A 24,537-nucleotide genomic window follows, 5' to 3' on the forward strand; every position below is an offset into this window, starting at 1 on the left:
AGAAGGTGTGTCCAAACTTTTGGTCTGTACTGTACATGTCCTGCAGAGTCAGGAACGAGGAAGTCCGTTGACATTGACTTTAATGCCAGGGATTGATTTAGTGGTACAAGCCAGGTTTTCCCGCAAAATAATTTCCATGGCATATTCCATTTTATTGGATGAAGAACTGCGTAATCCACTTGCAGGTCTCAAGGGTAAATGGGAGAGAGACGTGGGAGTGTTAACAGACGAGCAATAGAATGATGTTTTGGGGGGCAATACCCAGAATATCTTTGAGTGTGGCGCAGTGATGTTCACAACAGTTTTTATTACACCATGTATATAAGACGCCATGGCACATGTTTCAGATGGGCCTGCGGGCGGACTCTAAATGTCCACGGTGTACTGCCCCGGAAGTAGACTTGATTCATATGTTCTGGACCTATACGGAACTGGAGCATTTCTGGACTGCAGTGTATAAGCAAATAGAAGAAAGATATGAAGTTAAATTACCACAGGTTCCAATGGTTAGGGTACCTTGGGTATGTAGAAGATCTGTCAGTCAGTCTCTACAGATCATAAGTTAGCCATTGCTAAATTATTATATGTTGCACGTAAATCCATAGCTACACAGAAATAAATTAGACCCTATCTGGGAAAGGATTTAACAATACACAATCACATAGCTACAGGCTAATTTCCTTTCTTGTCCCAGATAATAAAATTTAACTTTTAATGATTCGCTTAAAATGAAGTCAGCACATCTATTAACTATTTTAAGTGAGCTCTAAACACTGTGGGTTAAAACTAGCTGATGCTCATTATTAGTGCCAGATCACCGTTATTGAATTGCTTCGTTTTTAGACAGTGGCTGGGAGTGCACTACAGAGTGGTGGTGTGGGGAAGTGCACTCCCAGCCACTGTCTAAAAACGAAGCAATTCAATAACATAGTGATCTGGCACTAATAATGAGCATCAGCTAATTTTAACCCACAGTGTTTAGAGCTCACTTAAAATAGTTAATAAATGTGCTGACTTCATTTTAAGCGAATCATTAAAAGTTACATTTTATTATCTGGGACAAGAAAGGAAATTAGCCTGTAGCTATGTGATTGTGTAAATCCATAGCTAAGCATTGGATACAGCCGACTCCTCCGACTGAGTCGGAATGGGTTAACATGGTTAATCACATGATTTCCATGGAAAGTGGCATTCATATTAAAATAGGCACTGTAAAGAAATTTGAGAAGCAGTGGAAGACATGTCTGGCTGGCCCTGGTCTGTTATCTCAAAGATTCATGCATATCTGGAATGGTATAGTTCTTATGGGATTTGGAGGGCTGAGATAAAGGAACACAGAGGTATGGATGCTATAAGAAGCTACAGTATTAGTGTAATTGATGTAATATTTAAATTGGATATCAGGTGACTAATATATTGGAGTGATAATTTCCTTTTTAGGATATGTGGCCACACGGAGAGTTGGGGGGAGGGAGGACAAGGGAGAGTTGGGTGGAGGGAGGGGTATTGGGATTTTATACTGATCAATGTATGACAGTGTACAATTGTGATAAATGTCATCTTTATTCTGTACTTGTACATTTGCCATAACTGTGATTGTTGTATACTTTCATTTTTATTCTCATACGAAAAACAATAAATAAGAAAGAACATCTTTCTGACGGCCAGGACCATGGGAGCGCACATAGGCTGTCACCTTTTCCTATAGTGTGCAAGCACGACCACCAGTGCTGGATTGCACGGTGGTTGGAACCATGGAAACGAGCAGTGTATAATATGAAGGAAAAATGAATCCAGCCAGCATAGGAGGCAATATGGCCAATCACAATACATTAGTAAATGCCTTGTATTAACTTTCTCTACATGATAAATTCCACTTGCTGAAGTGACACAACCCCTTTAAGGCATTAAGTAGATCTGTGCTTGCACCGTACTTCATATTGTGTGGATGTGCCAACTAATTTATTTTTTTTGCACTGTTCATGGTGACTTTGGTTGTGGACTCCTCCCTGTTTTAATTAAAGCACAGAAAAGCTGGTTCCGTACTGGCCCCAAGTTCATTTTGGCCCTTAGGCCCATGTTTGGTGAGTGCAGGGACACAGCTGTGAGAAGTAGCTTTGCTGTGGCTAAGAACTTCAACTTTATAAGTAAATATGGCAAGTAAAGCAATTTAAAACAATGAGGTTCATTTATTAAGGGTCTTGTGACTATTTTAGTAAGAAAAAAAAGTTAGTTGCAAGCCTTTTTACTTGGCTGTGCAACAATATTAAGTCGCACAGCTGGTTTCACGGCATGCTTGGCAATTGTGAGGGATGGGAGCATGTCAGGGGCCACATCAGACCCGGGACTCCGGCCCCGGCAAATGTTGGTGAAAAACTATGCCAGCCTGGTACACAAGGTCTTCTATAAACGGGTCTGATTTATGATGAATCTTACAGCAGCGCAAGGAGGAAACTAAGACCAAAGCTGTAAAAAGCTGGTTGTAGTAAATGTGTCCCAATATATTCAGTGTTTGTATATATAGTGCTGCCCATAATTATTCATACCCCTGGCAAATTTTGACTTAAACTTACTTTTATTCAACCAGCAAGTAATTTTTTGACGGGAAATGACATAGGTGTCTCCCAAAAGATAATAAGACGATGTACAAGAGGCATTATTGTGAAAAAACAAAAAAACAACATTTCTCAGCTTTTATTTACATTTGAGCAAAAAATACAAGATGTTCTGCACTGTGGAAAATCTCAGAGGACGTGGTCGGAAGCCAAAAGTGACACCTGTGCTGGCCAGGAGGATAGTTAGAGAGGTGAAAAAGAATCCAAGGATCACCACCAAGGCCATCCTGGTGAATCTGGGCTCTGCTGGTGGCAATGTCTCAAGGCAGACAATCCAACGGACACTGCACACTGCTGGATTCCACTTCTCCAGATAAGGCACTCAAAGCTCGCTTGGCCTTTGCAAAAGCTCATCTGGACAAAGAAGAAGACTTCTGGTCTTGTGTTATGGTCAGATAAAACAAAAATTAAATTGTTTGGTCACAATGATGTTTCCTTCATTTGGGGTAAAAAAGGAGAAGCCTTCAACCCAAAGAACACCATCCCCACTGTCAAACATGGTGGTGGGAACCTAATGCTTTGGGGGTGTTTTTCAGCCAATGGACCAGGGAACCTAATCACAGTAAACGGCACCATGAAAAAAGAGCAATACATGAGGATTCTCAATGACAACATCAGGCAGTCTGCAGAGAAACTTGGCCTTGGGCACCAGTTGACATTTCAGCATGACAATGACCCAAAACACACAGCAAAAGTGGTGAAGAAATGGTTAGCAGACAACAACAGTAACGTTTTGGAGTGGCCCAGCCAGAGTCCAGACTTGAATCCAATTGAGAATCTGTGGAGGGAGCTAAAGATCAGGCTGATGGCAAGAAGACCCTCCAACCTGAAAGATTTGGAGCTCATTGCTAAAGATGAATGGGCAAAAAATACCTGTGGAGACATGCAAAAAGCTGGTCTGCAATTATAGGAAGCGTTTGATTGCTGTAATAGCCAATAAAGGCTTTTCTATTGATTATTGAGAAGGGTATGAATAATTTTGGACTGGACACTTTTTGCTCAAATGTAAATAAAAGCTGAGAAATGTTTTTTTCCACAATAATGCCCCTTGTACATAGTCTTATTATCTTTTGGGAGACACCTATGTCGTTTCCTGTCAAAAAATTACTTGCTGGTTGAATAAAAGTAACTTTAAGTCAAAATTTGCCAGGGGTATGAATAATTATGGGCAGCACTGTATCTTGGTGCACATTTTATTAGCTGACCAGGCCCAGTTTCAGGAACACACATTTTGAGACTCAATCGTAGTCTATGAGCTGCAACATAACATGCACTACATTGCCTAGCAATAAATCATTTCTCCATTGTGATAGATGTAGATGACACAAGTATTTTCATCTGCTTTTATTTTTTTAATTTTTTTTTAAGTACCATACAAAATGTCATTTTCGAGTACCAGTCTTGGAAACAAATACTTGGTTTACATTAGTAAACATTTATTAATAAACAGAAACATTGTTAAGGAAAAAAAAAAGAAAGAAAATCTCTGGTAACATAGTGTTAAGTATACAAGATAAATCAAAAGTTTATCTTCCCAATGTTCACTGGATAAAACTTCTGGCATAAAACATATGGAATATTAAACATACAACAATAAAGCCAGCTTATGTAGAAACATTCAGCATTTGTGTCAATGGCTGGTCATGTTACAAAGAAAAAAAGGCTACATGCTACAGAGCAGCCGGCTTACTCTAGAAACTATCAGAAGTGATTCACTCTACACTTCCTAGTAAAAGGGTTAATAGTTCATATATGTTGAATTTTCACAGTATGCTTTTCTCCTGCATAATCTACAGCAACAAAAGCTTAAATGTAATAATCTAGAAGTGAAATGGAATACATCTATATAAAAAACATGGTTAGGTATAAAATCTATAACATTTTCCAAATTGGTTCTCTTGTCTGCATAGGGTTATAAAGTATAAAAGAATTTAAATTCTCTGCCCCGAGAAACAATCATAGCAATGTCTATGGATCAGGCACTAAAGAAAATGTGAAGCAAAACAGACAAAGTGCATATTGTACATACACCATGTGATGTGTATATGAAAATCTACATTAACTCTTACAGTCCTGGGTGCAGCTCTATAATTTTTTAGAAAGTGAAGTGACATAATAATGGGAGACTTCATGGCTTCAGGGAAATATTAGAAATCCAAAAACGATCAGAGCCTCCACAAAGCCATGTTACACAACTCATATCAGCTTTGTACTCTGATATCTCCAGAACTCCCATAGAAATGGGGGGGCTGCAGGGGATATGGGGTCCCATTCTCGTGATTGGTAGGGCCCCTAAGGATAGGGGATAACTTCAAAGAACTGGAATACCCCTTTAAGGCCTAAAACTGGTGTGGGGAGATGTCCGGCTGTGTGCCAGTTTGTACTTTTTTTTTTTTTTAACTATTTGAAAAAAAAGATTTATGGTTTTATTCAAGAGCCGAGTGCTGGACCTGCCATTTGGTTTCTACAATGGATTTGGATCCGTGCACCGAGGACTAACAAAGGCGGTGAGCTGATTGCATTTATTTCTTTGTTCTGATCATTAAAGGGGTATTCTGCTTATGTATCCTACCCCTGTGACCCCCCCCCCCCAATCAAGAGAACTGCGACCTTATTTTGAGGGGCTCCACGGGGTATGGGGTCCCCGTTTTCGTGACTGTTGGGGGTCCCAGGGGTAGGATCCCACTTATCTAATAGCTATCCCCTAGGGCTCTTTCACACGACATTACATAACTGGAATACCCCTTTAAAGCTGGAACCTTTTTACAGAAGATTTTTCAATCAACTGGAAAGACTTTTTTTTTTATGTAAAACACTCTTGATGATCATAATTATTGTATAAGTGTATTGCTGCATATGTATGTTACCATAAGCCTTATATAAGTTACTCCAGATGGGACTAACTGAAATCAACTGGAACTAATGCTTATTGAAGCCAAATACTGGAATGCAATTCAAAAAGAAGACTCAGTTGTTCCTTTATGTTTGCCATCCATTTCTGATCCACTCCTGACTTTTGCTGCAAAAACCACATAACAAAATGAGACGTGGAATCCCAGCCTTAGACCTCCTGCACACGAACGTGTGCTGCGCGTTGCCGTGTTGCGGACCGCATTTGCGATCCGCAATACATGGGCGCTGTTCCGTGGGCATTCCGCATTGCAGTTACGGACCCATTCACTTTAATTGGTCCGCAAATCTGGAATGGTGCAGAACGGAAGCACGGAACGGAAACCTACGGAAGCACTAAAAGTGAATGGGTCCGCGATGCGCTGCGGCTGCCCCACAGTCGGTGTTCGTGCATTGCTGCCCGAAATTTACAGGGTGCACACGTTCGTGTGCAGGAGGCCTTAGCCCAGGGGTGGCCAACCCGCGGCTCGCGAGCCGCATGCGGCTCCTTGAGCCTTCATTTGCGGCTCGCAGGGGAGCGGTGCGGCCAGCGATTACTCTCTGTGAGTGAAGCGCTGGAACGAGGTGGAAGAGTGGAGAGGACTCAGAGCGCCGAGAGCGGGCACGTGACTCAGTCACTCACTGCAGCTCCGCCCCCTCCTCCGGCAGAGAAGGTGAAGCTGCAGTGCTTAACCCCGCCACCAGCCGCCGATGTGCCCGCCCACTGCCCCACACCCCCATCTGTGAGTGTGTCTGTGTGACCAAATGCCCGCCTCCAGTCTTCACAGTGCCTGCCCACAGTGCCCAGCAGCCAGATTCATCAGACCGCAGGCTGGGGCTATGGGGGTGGCAAGAAGTGGCGCAGCAAGCAAAGAGGACCTGCTTCCAGCTACATAGTAAATTTTTATGAATGTTAATGGTGGACAGCAGGTCAGTGGGCACTCAGAGCAGCAGTGGCAGAGAGACTCACTGAGGCCAGCAGCAGCCATTTTAGTCCGATTACAGCCACTCTGCAGCTTTGGCTCTAATCTGACTGAAATGGATGCTGCTGGCCTCAGTCTCTCTGCCACTGCTGCTCTGCCTTTTTTTTCACAGGTGCCACTGCCCAGCACACCAAGTGTGTTTGAGCATATGGGTGGTAGTCTAAGCATGGGCGGTCATCTGAGCATGGGGCGGTCATCTGAGCATAGAGCGGTCATCTGAGCATGGGGCGGTCATCTGAGCATGGGGCGGTCATCTGAGCATAAGGGTGTCATTTGAGCATAAGGGGGTCATCTGAGCATGGGGCGGTCATCTGAGCATGGGGCGGTCATCTGAGCATGGGGCGGTCATCTGAGCATGGGGCGGTCATCTGAGCATGGGGCGGTCATCTGAGCATGGGGCGGTCATCTGAGCATGGGGCGGTCATCTGAGCATGGGGCGGTCATCTGAGCATGGGGCGGTCATCTGTGCATGGGGCGGTCATCTGTGCATGGGGCGGTCATCTGTGCATGGGGCGGTCATCTGAGAAATCTTGAAACACATTGTGAAAAACAAAGATTGCCAGAAGTCTCACTAAAGCTGTCTACACTACAGGTAGGAAAGGTGGTTTAAATGCACTTTTAAATGTTTGATAACTCAATTGCAGTAATACTGTCGTGTGCACGCATATTTGTGTAAACGGAAAGCTTGTGGCTCCTGGCAGTCATATGATTTTTTTTTCTGGCTCTTTGTGCCTGTAAGGTTGGCCACCCCTGCCTTAGCCTATGTCCAACTGGTATAGAGCTAAAAAGTAGCAAAGACTGAAACAAACAGATCAGAACTACCTTAAGGGCTCCGAACACACAAATTTGGTCTGGCATTGTTTGCTCACAAAAAAAAACCTCCATTGAAATTGCTCAGATTTATTTCCATACTGCATGAAGTTTTGTTTTTTAGCGGCATTTTTTTTTTTTTTTACTGTGTTGAGCACTTTTTTTTCCTAGCTCTTTTTTTCCTAGAAAAGAGATGTTAAAATGCCAGAAAAAAAATGCTGCCCTAAAAAAAAAAAAAAATCTGTGTGTGAACCCACCCTTAAAGTTTTTTTTTTTTTCCAACAATTATGCCTCATTCACAAAGTCAGTTTTCGGTCAGTGATTTTGAGCCAAAAATATGTAAACACAGAACAGGTGCAGATCTTTCAATTATACCTTCTCTCTGCATAGGCTCCAATCCTGGTTTTGGCTCAGAATGGTAAACTGATGGAAATCACCGACGTGTGAATTAGGGCTTATACATATTTTATGTTCTGTAGCATGCATCGCCTATTTGTAAGATTTATACTTGCCTGATACTCACTGTGTTTGCTCTCGTTCCTCCATCTTCTGGTCCTCTTATTTTCACCTAGCCAGGTGGGTGGTCACCTTTGCCATTGTAGCTAATGACTGGCTTCAGTGATCTGTCGCTTGGGGATATGAAACTGCTGAAGCCATTTATTGGTTGTAGTGCTGCACATGAACATGTCCATACCTGGTTGGAAGAAAACAAGTCTGGACCAGAAGATGGATGAATCTGAGGCAGAGTGAGGGACTCGTGGAGCGCAAAGCAGCCAAATATGAATCTTTTGGTAACCAATCCAGGCTACAGGGCATAAGTAAAATGTGTATAAGTACCAGAAAACCCCTTTAAGTAGACCACCAGCCATCTCATATGTTATGGGACTGACTTATTTGGATACTGTTCCTTTGTAGTCACCTATAGATGAATGAAAAATGCAAATACAAATTTCCTCAAAGTTTTGCTTCAAATGTTTCTTCATATGTAAGTCATGGATGTGAAACATTGCTCCCGACTGTTTCAAGGGCAGGATTAGTCTAGTGCAATGACCCCGTGCAAACCTACAGATTCATTCTAAACTGCAGAAAAAGCATAGTTAGAAAAATAGGCACACATTCTAAAATAACAAAGTGATACAATAGCTTATTTAATAGGTTAAAAGCACAGAGGGCAGGAAAGAAGAACAGGGTATAGCCTAAAGGGCAGCATTATAATAATAGAAATAGCTTCCAACAGGTCATTCATAGAGCCTTTCATTAAATGCATCCGGTAAGCTCCACTTGAATTCAAGAGTAGCTAGCATTCCACCACTAGCTATAGTTAGAGAAAGCTGGGACACAACCTACCTTCTGCAACATCGACACCAAATAAATCCTGGTGTCCTGTATATTTAACAAAATACATTATCCCCACCTGAGTTCCCCCAACAAGCGGGCCTAGATATCAGGCAATAAACAGGACCATGAAGAATTGAGGGAGGCAGTGTACATGACAATACAACAATGCTGTAAAGCGTGTACCAGACTAAAGTGCAACAGGATAACATAAACTGACCATAGATTTTCTTTACTGCTGATAGTCTAACCCTATAGGGACAGCCAGAAAGTCCCCTGACCTCACCTGGTAGGAGAAACAAGGATGGATCTTTTTTTTTTTTACCTGTTTGATCCTTTTGTAACCAAGATAAGCAGTACCAGATGAATTGTCAGCTGCCTTTCCCCAGCCATACAATAACATGGTCAACATGTTGATGAAGGTGTCAGGGGAGGATATCTGTCAGCTAGTCTACAGTCAGCTTAACTGTGAGGTATACTAATGCAATAACATGAAGGTTTAGTGTTTTACCATTTGGTTATGATGGCTTAGAAATGGGCAATTACATTTTCTCTATGAGGTGATCTGATCATTTTCTATAAAATGAACATAGTCCAGCAGTGTTCCCAAGCTGAACAGAAAACTCTAGTGCTTATGTTTTGTGACTTGATGGTCAATCACAGTTTCTCTACAGTGGCATCAAGTCTAGCTTATGAGAATGTATCTAGATGGAATGGCAGCTCCCTTCCTGCTGCAGTGAAGTCCAGCACCAGCTTTATGTAGTCATTTTTAATGCATTATCCAAATACTAAATCCTGACAAAAGCTACAGGGGAAACAACTGGAGTCTCCCATTGTAATTCTTCATTTTCTATATTGTGTGCAAAGCTTCCCAAGATGCAGCTCATCGATGACCATGCTGGATCTCCATGCTCATGTGGAGAGATCCAGTGCTGGTATGCATTGTGTTGGACTGTTGGCAGCAGCCAACACATCTGGGAAAGGGTGACTGGCTGCCAGAATTTTAGTTTAAGATGGTGATAGCAGTATAGCATTAAGACCTATACTGTGTGTTTTTTGTAAATACAGTACATTAAATGTGCAAACATTTTCTTGTATCATCTGTCCATAGTAACATCTTTGGGAGAGGTTCCACAAACTGCAAACACTGGAGATGACAGGGGAAATATTGGTCTGAATAGTGACCACATTAACTAGTATGTGCAATTACATGATTTCATTGCCAGTAGAGGACTGGGAAAATTCGTCCAATTAGATTTATGGGTGGAATGGAGATAAGTAAGGATGAGCGAACTCGTGTTTTGAAGTTCTGTGTACAAGGTTTGGGTTCTGGTTATCTAAGAGTTCTGTTATGGATCCATTATAACTTATGGTCCTTGGTCGCGGAATCCATAACGAAATTCTTAGATAACCCGAACCTTGTACGCCAAACTTGAAAAGAGAAGTTCACTCAACACTAGAGACAAGTCTTCAGTGAAACTTTCCTTTCATGGGAGACTGGGCAGCTTTATTTTTATAAATTTCTCAGAAGTGCAAAAATATGGGGCCAAACTTTAAGTGGAGGATTGCATAGCCTATGAGCCTACATTTTATAGGAACAGCTCAGCAGTCTAGCTGCCATGGTTTGAAAATTATATCTCCCACTGATTGTGAATCTGTGAAATAGTCTACCTCAGGACATGGTCACAGCACTAAAAGTTGTTAAGCTCAAAAAGGCCTAGATGATCTCTTAGAACAGAATAACATTAATGCTTATGGGAATGTGTAGAATTCCAGTTTATAATGCTGATCCAGTGTGATCGACACTAGGGATCAGAAGGGATGTTTTCCCTTTTAGGACAGGTTGGCTCACAACTTAAACAGAACCGGTCACCACAAAATGCAGTGCAATGTACAGTCAGAAAGTTATAGAGCAGGAGGAGCTGAGCACACTGATACATAGTTTTATGGGGAAAAAATTCAGTAAAACTTGTAATTTATGCATTTAAACCTTTGCTCTTTTTGAACTTAAGATCAGACCAGTGTACAACTATCAGTGACTGACATCTAACTGTAACTGTATACACACTCAAATGGGGAATGCTATCAATTACAGATAACACCTCCTTCTTGTATAACTGAAGTTAGAAATAGAAGAGATTTAAAGGGTCACTGATAAATAGCTGAATAGGGTAATTTTGACCTCAGAAAGAGCAGAGATATACAGTAAATGTATAAATGATTGTTTTATTGAATTTTTTCCCACAAACTATACATTAATCTGCTCAGCCATTCCGGCTCCATAACATGCTGCCTGCAGATTGCTTGCTATATTGTCATCATAATATGCAATCTATTGATCTGCACAAAGTGTAACCCCTTGCACTACCGTATTACTTATGCAGATCCTTTCTTTATGTTGGTTTGTAAAACCAGGGGACTGAGGACGCGTTCATATACTGGCAGATTTTGTTAAAGCACCACAAACTGGTGTGTAATATGGAAATACAAGTAATTCTAAACCTGGAAAGTTGTATGGGTGGTAGACTTACAGAATCCCATTAAAACACAACTCTGCAAAGCCAAATATGCCAAACTTTGCAAATGCGACATATGCCAACTACCGTACTTAAAATCACAGAGGTGAAATTCTGTCAACACCCAGAAAACCATGATGGAAACTTGATACAGGTGTGATCTGTTCTCGGACAGGTAAGTAATGAGAAGTGTGGTGAGCCAGCACCACAGTCTGGTCATAGCATTAAATCTTCAAAGTAAAAGATTATAAAAAAAATATATTATTTTCTAGAGATTCAGAACCTTGCTGATCACTATCTGCAACCTTCTCACAATGATAATGTGACGTCACACTTTATGGTGGGTTCACTGAAATTACTATGTTAGGAACAGTTTCTTGTATGCCTTCTTATATCAGAAGTTAAAAAAAATGTGTGTGTGTGTGAGAGAGAGCCAAGTGTAGTGTTTAGAATCCCTTTTGGCTTTACCTTCTATGTCGTCTTTGTCTACCGACTGCTCCTGTATGTAAGGCTACATGCACACAACCGTATGTGTTTTGCAGTCCGCATACATCCGTATGCCATCTGTTTTTTTTTTTTTTTGCGGATCCATTGTAACAATGCCTCGAACGGACAAGAATAGGACATGGTCTATTTTTTTTGGCGGGGCTACGGAACGGACATACTGATGCGGACAGCACAAGGTGTGCTGTCTGCATTTCCTGCGGACCCATTGAAATGAATGGGTCCACAGCCTATCCGCAAATTTTTTTTTACGGACACGGAAACAAACAACGTTCGTGTGCATGAGGCCTAAAGCACACAATGAGTCATAGACAAAAAAAAACTGTTTTTTTGTGAATGTTAATTAAATAGCTTATTTTTGTTGAGCATGCAGCAAAGGACTATGAACTGTAGATACTCTAGTTCTGCTGGCCTATGTGTCATTTCAAATGGGTAGTGTTTATAGCTAAATACAGACCTGGTGATTTAGAATTAAGATTCTGATTAAACTCTCCTACAAAGAAAGAGGCACACTGCTTATGACTACAACAAAAAAGACTGTGTGCCTGACAACTGAAGGTGTAGAGGCCTATCTGAGAAGGAGATCTTGATTCTGTATGGGGTTTAATTTTACCAATGTGAAAACTAAAAGAAAAAAGAAAATAAGATTAAATACCTCTAAGAGAAGATTGGAGGCATAGATCTTACTTCAAGGTGTAACATGAATAAGACTTTCAATTAACTACTGTGTATGGTGTACACACAATGCTACGGATATAGTTGCAGCATATAAACACATCCAACTTTACAATGCTCAAAACAGTAATTCCCTCTAAGGAAAGATCTTATGTTCTGAAAGGAATGTATAGCCAATTTCCTTAACAAAAAAATAGGTGATCTACAAAGCTATTAATCCCCACAGAGATTGTTCTAGTAGACGTTGCTCATCATTAAAGTTAGAAGATCCTAAGACCAAACCAAATTTACTCCAAGGGCACATCTTATGTGGTCGAAAACACAGTTGGTAGAAGATTAGAAGTTCACCGTGATGGTGGTGCCAGCACGGGGTACATCAGAGTGACATTCAGGGCATCGTTGTGTTGCACTAGTGATGTGTGCTGGTAATGTAGCACAAGCTCTTTTAAAGAGGCATAAAGGTAATAGGGTTCAGCAAAGCCATAACCGGTGGCAGTCTTGTAGATAACGCAGTGCTTGGTGTCACCATCAACCCTAAAAATGAAAGATTAAGTGTTAATGCATGTAGAAACATTCAGAACGTATTTATTATCCAAATTCAGAATATGTACTTATTGTTTGTGTACTTACTCACATTTGCCTGCTGTAATGTGGCTATTGTCCTGAACCACTTAGGAGGAGTCTTTATTCTATCACCAAATCTGGTGTATGCTCTTAAATTGATGGAAGACTGTTCCCCGATTTATCATCTCCTTTCCCCATAACTAGCACATATGTACATGCTGTGACCATGTGCAGTATTACTTTTGTAAAGATTTGCCCCTACTAAGTTCTGGTATTACGCCTGCGCCCTGTGATTGCCACATTGGTGCACACCCAGCACCCCACCAATTAGCCGTTTATGGAGGCCGTAGCACTCCGGCCTCCTCACGTTTAACCAAGTACAGTGCTGTACATTATATAGTGGCTGTACTTGGTTTTGTGGTTCAGGTACATTCACTGGGACCAAGCTGCAAATAGATCATGTGACCGGTGAACCTGATGTCGCTGACTTGCTGCAGCCTCTTAAAAAATAAAATGATCAGCGGGGGCACTGAGAGTCTCCCCCACTCAGGGGCGGATTGGCCATAAACTCTACAGGGAAATTTCCTGGTGGGCCGTTGCCCAGGTGGCTGATTGAGCCAGGTAAGTAATGATCTGTCGCTATCATAGTTAATTAACTCTGAGGGCATCAAGTAGTTATGTATCTGGCTGGCAAGCACAGGTGCCCTCCTGATTCCAACTGTATTGTCATCTTGAGGCGCCTAGAGTAGGAGGACAGAACATGGCAGCTGGTGCTGGCCACCAAAGAGCTGTATTTTGTGCTGCTGTGGCACTCTCTCATTCTGCATTGTGTTTTTTTCTGCTGTGGCACTCTCTCATTCTGCAATTTATTATGTTACACTGAGATATTTGGCTCTGCTGAGGCGGTATTTTATGCCGCAATATGGTCTTGCTGGGCCTGTCTACTTGTGTTAACCCTTTCTGTTAATTTGGACCCGCCTACGTTGGGGCCACTTTTAGTTTTTTTTTTCCCAGGGCCACTTTAAGTTCCCAGTCCGCCCCTGCCCCCACTGATCAGATATTGATGACCTCAGGATAGGTCCTCAATATATGACTTCAGGAAAACCCCTTTAATATATAAAGGGAAACAAAAGGCACTGAATTTGTACTTACACAACTGAGCATGCATAGCAACCTTTCTGCCTGCTCTCTCGAATCAAGAAAGTACCACCTGGCTTCCCAGTAAGCATTTCTTCAGCCTGTTCACGTTTCATCTTTCCCATGTACCAGGTTCTCTCTTCATGGTGAGGGAGATCCTCATCATCATCCATCATGGAGTATGGACTGAAAGGGAGAAAAGATAAGTGATGATGCCTTGTGAGACACATCTTGTTCATCATGTTAAGCCCTTCTTCAGACCCAGTCTCTATTCATATCAACACCCCTGTTTAATCCCTCACTAACACCTTTGCAAGTGATCAGAACTCTTCCATACATTTGGCAGGTTTACATCTGAAACCTTCTTTCTGACTAGTAAACTACACACACTTTTAATGACTGTGTGCATTCCGTTTCCGTATGTCCTCATGGATAGGCATTGCTACAATGGATCAGCAAAAAAAAGGATGTACAGGGTAATATGGATGTCACACGGATGTCATCCGTATTTTTTCCAGATCCATGTTTTGTGGACCGCAAAATATATAAGGTCATGTGCATAATCCCTTAATCACACATTTTCCAAGCAATGCTATCTTTGGTATGATACCAGTATCCTACAGGGTATTTATCAATGCCACATTATGTAATGACTGAAATATTTCTGTTTCATGTTAATGACTTACTCTTCAGGCTCATTCTTCGTGTCCAGCCATTCACTGATATCTTTCTGTCGAGCACCTTTCCCAACCAGCCAGCTGAAATAGCAATTAAAATATTCAGAAATTGGAATTTAAAAAAAAAAAATCAAAGTTTACACTAAAACAACAAACTGACAATACAAAACAAAAGGCAGAAACAAACCTGAAAAGACAATAAGATAGATTTAGCACATAGTGGAAGCGTCAAGTGGAGTAGCTGCCCATATCAGCCAATTAGTTTTTATTTTTCAAAGTGCTATTAGAAACTGGTTGGTTGCTATGGTCAGATACTTTCCTTCACTCCTTTGATAAATCTCCCCCAACAAGTCACACAGTCCAATGTGACAACAAATGAATGTTCAAAAGAATACCGAGTCCTAACCATCACACCCCAAGGAAGTCAATAGAAAGTTGAGATGTCACATTGCTGTACGACAGCTCTCCTATGAAAAGACAGACTGAACACAATTGGGAATTACAGAAAGATTTAAATAATCAAGCTTATTAAAATGACTCAACTTCATATAAACATGTATGTAAAGGGTTCTGGAGGTTCTTAGAACAAGAGCTATGTAAATGATGCAATATACATGAAATAAGAATAGCCTGAAACAGGATTTTCTGTATGAGTGTTATACTTCCTACTTATAGGACTGGCACATTAAAGGAATGGCACATCATACAGTCATAAGAATAGATGCTCCAGAATGGTTAATACATGGGAAATGCAAGTACTTACAAAAAACAAACAAAAAAAAACCCTCAGATGATAGGTCCTCTTTAAAGGCTATGTACACCATCAGGGAATATTTTTATATGATTGAATTTAACTCATTTTGGACTAAAAAAAAAAATTTAAATTGTTTTTTTTTTTTAAATATTAAGTTGTTCTGTCACAAAGGGTTAACGGTCTAGCTGTGTGACTGGTACTTTCACTTTTACTTTGTGACAGTTATCCAATAACCCTCATCTCTAAATTACTAAAAAGGTGATAAACACTTATCTTACTGATTAGAATGTGGCTTAAATAAGAGCTGAGCTATAATGGGTGTTTTTAAAAGTCAGAGAAAGTAGATAAGGAGCTGAGCTGCCTGACCAGAAACAGTAAAACAGAGCCTGCTACTAGAGAATCTCAAGGTTGTACAGAGAAAGGGGTTTAACATTTTTAAAAATATATTTTTAGCTCAACCTGAGTGCAATGCAATATTAAAACAAAATTGCCCTTAAAAGAGTACATAGCCTTTAAGTATATGAATTTATTGCTACGCATAGCTATTTTCATGTGGGCTTTTTTTCTGGTTACTGTGTGTGTACACACATATGTATGTTTGTATATGTACAGTACAGACCAAAAGTTTGGACACACCTTCTCATTCAAAGAGTTTTCTTTATTTTCATGACTATGAAGGCATCAAAACTATGAATTTACACATGTGGAATTATATACATAACAAACAAGTGTGAAACAACTGAAAATATGTCATATCCTAGGTTCTTTAAAGTAGCCACCTTTTACTTTGATTACTGCTTTGCACACTCTTGGCATTCTCTTGATGAGCTTCAAGAGGTAGTCCCCTGAAATGGTCTTCCAACAGTCTTGAAGGAGTTCCCAGAGATGCTTAGCACTTTTTGGCCCTTTTGCCTTCACTCTGCGGTCCAGCTCACCCCAAACCATCTCGATTGGGTTCAGGTCCGGTGACTGTGGAGGCCAGGTCATCTGGCACAGCACCCCATCACTCTCCTTCATGGTCAAATAGCCCTTACTTTCAAAGTTTTCCCAATTTTTCGGCTGACTGACTGACCTTCATTTCTTAAAGTAATGATGGCCACTCGTTTTTCTTTACTTAGCTGCTTTTTTCTTGCCATAATACAAATTCTAACAGTCTATTCAGTAGGACTATCAGCTGTGTATCCACCTGACTTCTCCTCAACGCAGCTGATGGTCCAAACCCCATTTCTAAGGCAAGAAATCCCACTTATTAAACCTGACAGGGCACACCTATGAAGTGAAAACCATTTCAGGGGACTACCTCTTGAAGCTCATCAAGAGAATGCCAAGAGTGTGCAAAGCAGTAATCAAAGCAAAAGGTGGCTACTTTGAAGAACCTAGAATATGACATATTTTCAGTTGTTTCACACTTGTTTGTTATGTATATAATTCCACATGTGTCAATTCATAGTTTTGATGCCTTCAGTGTGAATCTACAATTTTCATAGTCATGAAAATAAAGAAAACTCTTTGAATGAGAATGCGTGTCCAAACTTTTGGTCTGTACTGTATATATACACGTAAACTTTTGCTGTTAATTTTGCAGTAGATCAGTCTGACTACAGCTTTTGCAGCACAGTGTGGACTGTAGCATTTACATCATATACAGTATTTATCTGTCGCACTATAAACAGCAGAAGGCGTGTCATTTTATAAGACTGCTGGCAGATTTCAGGTGATAATTGTGGTGCAGGTTGCGTAATGATGATGGAATTACATGGACCAATATACGGCCTGGGTCAAGTAATCCTTACAAACTAAATTCTGTACATAGCCATGTAGTTATTACACACAGTGCTGCCATTATAGCACTAGAGTAAACATAGAAACATAGAATGCGTCGGCAGATAAGAACCATTTGGCCCATAACAGGATGTAATGTGTTGGCATCACATAGATAATACACTGGGGTGCTGGAGTGACTGGCAGTTAAAAGGGTTGCGCAGTGTCATGATATTGATGACCTATCTTCAGGATACATTATCAATATCAGATTGGTGGGCATCAGACCGCAGCATACTCTTCAATTTTTTCCTGCACACCATCTAGACTGTAACAGTAAAGCACTGGAAATACAGATTCCTCTCCCACTGAAGTGAATGGTACGAAAAGTCTAGACTGTGTTCAGGTAGACATTGAATTAGAATGCAGCTCTGGCATGAGCACCGTAGCCTCTTGAAACTACGTTGATTTGATATTGATGACCTATGCTGAGGATAGGTCATGAATATCATGACACTGCATAACCCCTTTAACTTGTACTCACAGATCAAGCTTCTGTACCCATAGACTTGTGACTCACACAGCAGTACTTCTTACACTTGAGGAAAGGAGGGCACGGGTGGCTCCTAATGACGTCCCTTACTGACTCAATGTGCTGGCATCAGATTGAGTTCATTAGGATCCAACTGATGGTCCTGTGCTGGAGTCGTAGCGTGAGAATATAAAGCTGTACATAAGAAGAAGTTCTGAGAACCTCTTCATATTTATTTGCTTTACTACTTACATAGAGAAGCCTGCACAACCCTCCCAACCAAAATTAATTCAGTCTCAAGCGCAGGAATATGCATTTCAAGTCGATTTAGGCAAAAGAACCACTGAGCCAGGATACTTACACAAGATACTGATCTCGAAGTTTCCGAAGCTGCATCAGGTCTGGCTTCAAACTATTCATTTTCTTGTCAATCTCCCGGTTTTCATTTGCCTGCTTCCTTAGGTCCTGCTCCAGTTTCTTTTTACTGTCATGGATCTCTGTTACCCGAGATTTTAGCTTTTCGTAATTTATCATGATTCTGTTGGAAGTTGGACAGAAAGACGTAGAGTGTCAAAAGGGCAAGACATTGTATATACACATACGTAAGTAACTTATTCTATAACAAGTCCACCATTATTGGAAATTAACATTTTCAGTAATAAACATGCTACATGTTATGTATCAAATGATGTTTGTACAATTTCATATAGACACATTTCTCACCAAAAGAATAAGCCATGCACATGGTCCTTCAATTCTAAGGATCGGAAACCCACAAGTACAAAAATGACATGTTACAACTATTCCCCATCTTAGGCTCTGTTTACACTGCAGTTATGGTTTCCATTAAAACCACAACCATCTAGGCGAGGAGGCTGCTGGCCACCACCATGGAAAACCCGACAAGAGGTGAGCTGTGACTCCCAAAAAAATGAATAGAAAGAGCCTTGCACGTGAATGGCCAAAAGAACAGCAGTATTTCTGTGTGCTGTTCTGACCTTTCTATCTCTTGGTTGTTGCCCTCCCTGCGACACTTCTCAATATAGTCCTTTGTAAATGCTTCTTGAGTCTGACACTGTTCCTCAAAGATTTTGATGGTTTCTTTAAAAGCCTCAATAGCTGTCCGCTTCATTTGCAATTCCTGTTAAAAAACAGAGGGTTGAGGCTCGTTAGTAAAACCTGTGAGAGCAGAATACCCAGCTAATAAGTACAGTCAAGGGATTACCTGAGTTGTCCTTGTGTATTCTTCATAAAGCGAATCAAACTCGTGACTTTTATCTCTGTATTGCTGACTATAAATTTTAAGCTGTTCCCCTACAGCCTCCACACTGTCTTCCTTGACAATCTGGTCCTAAATTCCCATAAAAAGGTTAGTTAGATTAAGGCAAACATAAATGTATCAGTGAAACCCACAGTTACTAACTCTTACCTGCTGGTATTTGGACATGGGGTACAGAAGTTTGGTGTCCAGTTTAGCATTATACTGAGCTAGAGATTCATGACGATAATGTGCAATTAGAGCCATGACAGACGTAAAAGTCAGAGGTTCCGAAAAACCATACATGTTATCCCGGTTGAATATTTTGATCAGTTTGTTGTTTCCACCCTTCCTAAAATAAAAAAAGGTCAAAGTTAGCAGTAAAAGTAGCAGCAGTATAGGAATGCTGAATATTTAGGCAGATTTTTCTGCTTTGACTGTGTCCATATTAGATCGCATGCATATCCTCCCTTTTGTTCACACCTGGTAATATTCATAGGTTATTCTAAGTTGTATACATTCAAGTCAAAGGGACATTTCTGTGCAACAATCTAAGGCCACTTTCAGTCAAGCAAGTTGTCTGCGGGAAACATGCTCTGCGTGGGAGCGTGATTTCCTGTGTAGTAACGGGACCTCACGGCTTTAAAATGATTTATAATGCTGTATGTCCCTACCTAACATCAGCTGTAATGTATTATGCATTTTCCCACATGACCTATTTCTATTCTATCACTGAGGAAAAGCTCCCCACCCTATTCACCCTAGCAGCAGAACAGCACGTCTACCTCAAACTATCCTCCCACTTTTCATCCAACTCGCTCTTTGACCAGCTACAATCTGGCTTCCAACTAGATCATTTTAATGAAACTACCCTAATAAAAGTCACTAATGAGTTGCTAGCTGCCAACACTAAATGTCATTATTCTGTATTGCTTCTTCTAGACCTGTCCTCAGTCTTCGACACAGCCAACCACTCCCTCCTGTTACAAATTCATCCCTTGGCATCAGATACTTGGTCCTCTTCTGGATTTCCTCATAACTCACCAACTGAACATTCAGTGTCTCCCACTCATGCATCACCTCTTCACCCCAACCACCCTCTCTGTTGGTGTGCCTCAAGGATCTGTCCTGGGACCCCTACTGTTTTCCATTTATACCTTTGGCCTAGGACTGCTCATGGAACTCTATGACTTCCATTACCACTTCTATGCTGAAGACCTTCAAATCTACCTCTATGGCGAAATGGCACTTAATAGACATGCTGGGATCCTGCATAGCTACGAACTATATCCTCCTCCGTAAAACTCAAAATGTCACTCAGCCCCAACCACTAGACCTATCATTCACAGCTAATGACACCACGCTTTCATCAGTGTCAAGTCCGCTGCCTTGGGATAACATTTCATTCTGCCCAGTCCTTCACACATCCAAGACCTTACCACATCCTGCCACCCCCAAATCAAAATCTCAACCTTGAGTCAACTAAAAGACTAGTGTATGCCCCCATCATCTGCTGCCTAGACTACTACAACTTCTTCTGTGGCCTTCCATCCAACACTCTTACACACCTCCTAAATATCCTACACTCTGCTGCCCAGTTAATTCACGTGTCCTCTTGTTTGTTCTCCTCTTACCTCTGCCTTCACTGGCTCTCCCATTACACAACCAATTCAGTTCAAAGTACAAATAAAAACATACAATGCCATTCACCATGTGTCCTGTCCTTACATTTCTGACCTAATCTCCTAATATAGCCCCACATATAATCTCTGATTCTTACAAGAACTCCTTCTTTACTGTCCACATGACAGCCTCTCTCACCATCCAATCTTTCAAAAGCAACCTGAAAACTAAACTCACCTTTATCAGAGAAGCCTACAACCTACAATAACCATGCTGCTGCTTCTCAGTCATATAGGCAGCTTCTACTGTCACCTACTTTCCCCTTCCCTTGTAGATTGTAAGCCCTTGTAGGCAGGATCCTCGTTTAATTTGAGGGTATTTACATCCAAATCAGGTGAACGGTGTAGGAATTACAACAGTTTGCATATGTGCCTCCCACTTGTTAAGGGACCAAAAGTAATGGGACAATTGGCTTCTCGGCTGTTCCATGGCCAGGTGTGTGTTATTCACTCCTTATCCCAATTACAATGAGCAGATACAAGGTCCACAGTTCATTTCAAGTGTGCTATTTGCATTTGGAATCTGTTGTTGTCAACTCTCAAGATAAGATCCAAAGAGCTGTCACTATCAGTGAAGCAAGCCATCATTAGGCTGAAAAAACAAAACAAACCCATCAGAGAGATAGCAAAAACATTAGGCGTGGCCAAAACAACTGTTTGGAACATTCTTAAAAAGAAGGAATGCACCGGTGAGCTCACCAACAAGAAAAGACCCGTAGGACCACGGAAAACAACTGTGGTGGATGACCAAAGAATTCTTTCCCTGGTGAAGAAAACACCCTTCACAACAGTTGGCCAGATCAAGAACACTCTCCAGGAGGTAGGTGTATGTGTGTCAAAGTCAACAATCAAGAGAAGACTTCACCAGAGTGAATACAGAGGGTTCACCACAAGATATAAACCATTGGTGAGCCTCAAAAACAGGAAGGCCAGATTAGAGTTTGCCAGACGACATCTAAAGAAGCCTTCACAGTTCTGGAACAACATCCTATGGACAGATGAGACCAAGATCAACTTGTACCAGAGTGATTGGAAGAGAAGAGTATGGAGAAGGAAAGGAACTGCTCATGATCCTAAGCATACCACCTCATCAGTGAAGCATGGTGGTGGTAGTGTCATGGCGTGGGCATGTATGGCTGCCAATGGAACTGGTTCTCATTATCTGCTCATATTCAGCCAAATGCTTCAGAACTCATTGGACGGCGCTTCATAGCGCAGATGGACAATGACCCAAAGCATACTGCAAAAGCAACCAAAGAGTTTAAGGGAAAGAAGATGAATGTTATGCAATGGCCAAGTCAATCACCTGACCTGAATCCGATTGAGCATGCATTTCACTTGCTGAAGACAAAACTGAAGGGAAAATGCCCCAAGAACAAGCAGGAACTGAAGACAGTTGCAATAGAGGCCTGGCAGAGCATCACCAGGGATGAAACCCAGAATCTGGTGGTGTCTATGCGTTCCAGACTTCAGGCTGTAATTGACTGCAAAGGATTTGCAACCAAGTATTAAAAAGTGAAAGTTTGATTTATGATCATTATTCTATCCCATTACTTTTGGTCCCCTAACAAGTGGGAGGCACATATGCAAACTGTTGTAATTCCTACACGTTCACCTGAATTAGATGTAAATACCTCAAATTAAAGCTGACAGTCTGCAGTTAAAGCACATCTTGTTTGTTTCATTTCAAATCCAATGTGGTGGTGTATAGAGCCAAAAATGTTAGAATTGTGTCGATGTCCCAATATTTATGGACCTGACTTTAGGAGTCAAAGTTGAAAGCTTGGCTTGCCAACTCCACAGCCATGGTTTTATCCCACTGAAATCGCTGAGTTAAGACATGACAAATCCACAAAGTACACACCTTCGTGAAGAGTTCTATTACCTTAGAGTAAGAGTGTACTCTCCTAGGATTTTGCTGGAAGCATCTCTCACCAAAAATGTTCCATCTGGTGTATCCCGCAGTTTATCATTGACTTCCTCCCTGAATGCAGACATTAGCAAAATTTAATGATTGGTTTTTAATACATATAGCAATGTCAAAATCGCACATCTTCATATCCATTTTAATCAAGCACTGAACAAGTCTGCCTGCGCATCATGTTAACATAAGGACTTTCTAACAGAATTGCCTTCACAAATTTTATCGACTAGTTTTTAAATGTGAAAATTTATATTGCAGTCTATGTATGTACAGGATGTGAGCCTCATGTGTTTTTATATGAGGCACCTAGATTTTCCAGTGCCTTCATAGTTACTGATACGTTATGGGTATATTTTCATATTTTTGTTTTTACCGAAATGTTTGCTAAAATTTCTGTGAATAGAGATGTGTTCAAAGCATCTGAATTGGTTCTGCAGCACGCTTATAGATTTTTGCAAAGCTTATTTAGATGTATGTTACAGTTCAAGAAATCTGCCGTGTGTGAATATAACCTTACTCAACTTGATAAGGCACAGCTATGCAGTCATTTTATGCCGACATTTGTGTGAACATATGCACAATATTTTAACCTTTTACTGGGCATGACACATCGGGAGAGCTTTACCAAAACTGGTGTAAAGTAGAACTGGCTTAGTTGGCCGTAGAAACCTTTCATATTCCATCTTTTAGTTTCCAAAGGAGCTTTGGAAAAAGAAAGTTCAAATGTGATTGGTTGCTATTGGCAACTAAGCCAGTTCTACTTTACACCAGTTTTGATAAAGCTCCCGCATATAGTCTACTTGCTTCTGACATGTTTCAATGATAGTTATAGGCGCACCTGCCCATAAAATAAGCTCGACTAAATAAGTTGAAAACTGGGTTCTCAGCATTGCTAGACTCTTCAGTAGTCCCCATCCAAAATATCAAGGAAAATGTGACTCACCTAGAAATGTCCCCCCAGTACCACTCTGCCTCCTGCAGTGTCCCTCCAACCCCATTGATTGTAGAAGCTGGCAGTCTGGGTTTTGCTGGTTTGGGAGGGAGAGCTAGGAATGACAAACCAGAAAGTAAAGCCATCTTCATAATTAAAGTACAGAAACACAAACCTCAAAGTGATTTTAATTAATATCTAATAATTCAAAAGCAGAACAAGACCTAACACAGTGAGCGCTCAATTAAACGTCATTACTCCAGTGAAGCTGTACCTGGGGGAGGCTGATCTTGTGGAACTTCATTATCCTGAAGCAGAAGCTCCAGGAGCAGAGCAGGATAATCTGGCAAAGCTTCTGCCCTGATCAGAGTAAAAGAAAAAAGACAGAAATGATAGAAAAGGGCTCCATCCTCGGTATGTGCTATGGATCACACAGACTGTCTACTATGCCCCCTCTCATCAAACTGGCAACCACACTGGCAGCACTTCTGCAGTGCTGTACTTGAAATCCCCACAGGATTGTTTCAAAATGTTGACTCTTTAGTACTTTGGGTAAGGTGTCTGATGGGGCTGATGCCTTAAAGGGGTTGTCCAAGATTTTACAAGTGATGGCCTATCCTAAGGATAACCCATCATTATCTGATTGGCGGAAGACAGACACCCTGGGCCCCCTGCAAATTAGCTTTCTGCAGTAGCTCGAGTGCCAAAAGTCAGCGATGGAACACCACAGATACTGCATGGTGGACGGAGCTGGTTACTGCAGAGCGGCTCCCATTGAAGTGAGCTGCGTAGTTCCAGCGCCAGAGATATTCTGAAACAGCTGATGTGCGGAATGAGACTGTGATGGCTTATCCTGAAGATAGGCCATCACTTCTAGAATTCTGGAAACCCCTATAAAAAGGGTTTTTACGTGACTTAAATATTGATGACCTAACCTCAGGGTAGCTCATTAATATCAGATCAGTGGGAGTCTGACTCCTGGCAGCCCTG

At 41.2% G+C, this 24,537-nt stretch overlaps 1 protein-coding gene across 2 annotated transcripts in view; it reads right to left on the reverse strand.

The window, feature by feature from the left end:
- Window positions 1-11,908: 11,908 nt before the first annotated feature.
- Window positions 11,909-24,537, reverse strand: part of PIK3R2 (phosphoinositide-3-kinase regulatory subunit 2) — a 74,502-nt gene continuing 61,873 nt past the window's right edge. The window contains exons 6-15 of one of the 2 annotated variants that reach the window (XM_040417821.1): window positions 23,822-23,907; window positions 23,560-23,662; window positions 22,578-22,676; window positions 19,182-19,362; window positions 18,978-19,103; window positions 18,751-18,893; window positions 18,114-18,290; window positions 14,715-14,786; window positions 14,044-14,214; window positions 11,909-12,861 (exon numbers count right to left, since the gene is read on the reverse strand). In XM_040417821.1, the coding sequence (XP_040273755.1) occupies window positions 12,672-12,861; window positions 14,044-14,214; window positions 14,715-14,786; window positions 18,114-18,290; window positions 18,751-18,893; window positions 18,978-19,103; window positions 19,182-19,362; window positions 22,578-22,676; window positions 23,560-23,662; window positions 23,822-23,907 (1,348 nt within the window). In that variant the 3' untranslated portion in view covers window positions 11,909-12,671. The remainder of the gene's footprint in view (window positions 12,862-14,043; window positions 14,215-14,714; window positions 14,787-18,113; window positions 18,291-18,750; window positions 18,894-18,977; window positions 19,104-19,181; window positions 19,363-22,577; window positions 22,677-23,559; window positions 23,663-23,821; window positions 23,908-24,537) is intronic. The other variant, XM_040417820.1, reaches the window with a different exon arrangement.

This window comes from Bufo bufo, chromosome 2 (genome assembly GCF_905171765.1).
Source record: "Bufo bufo chromosome 2, aBufBuf1.1, whole genome shotgun sequence".
In the NCBI taxonomy this organism is placed as follows: domain Eukaryota; kingdom Metazoa; phylum Chordata; class Amphibia; order Anura; family Bufonidae; genus Bufo; species Bufo bufo.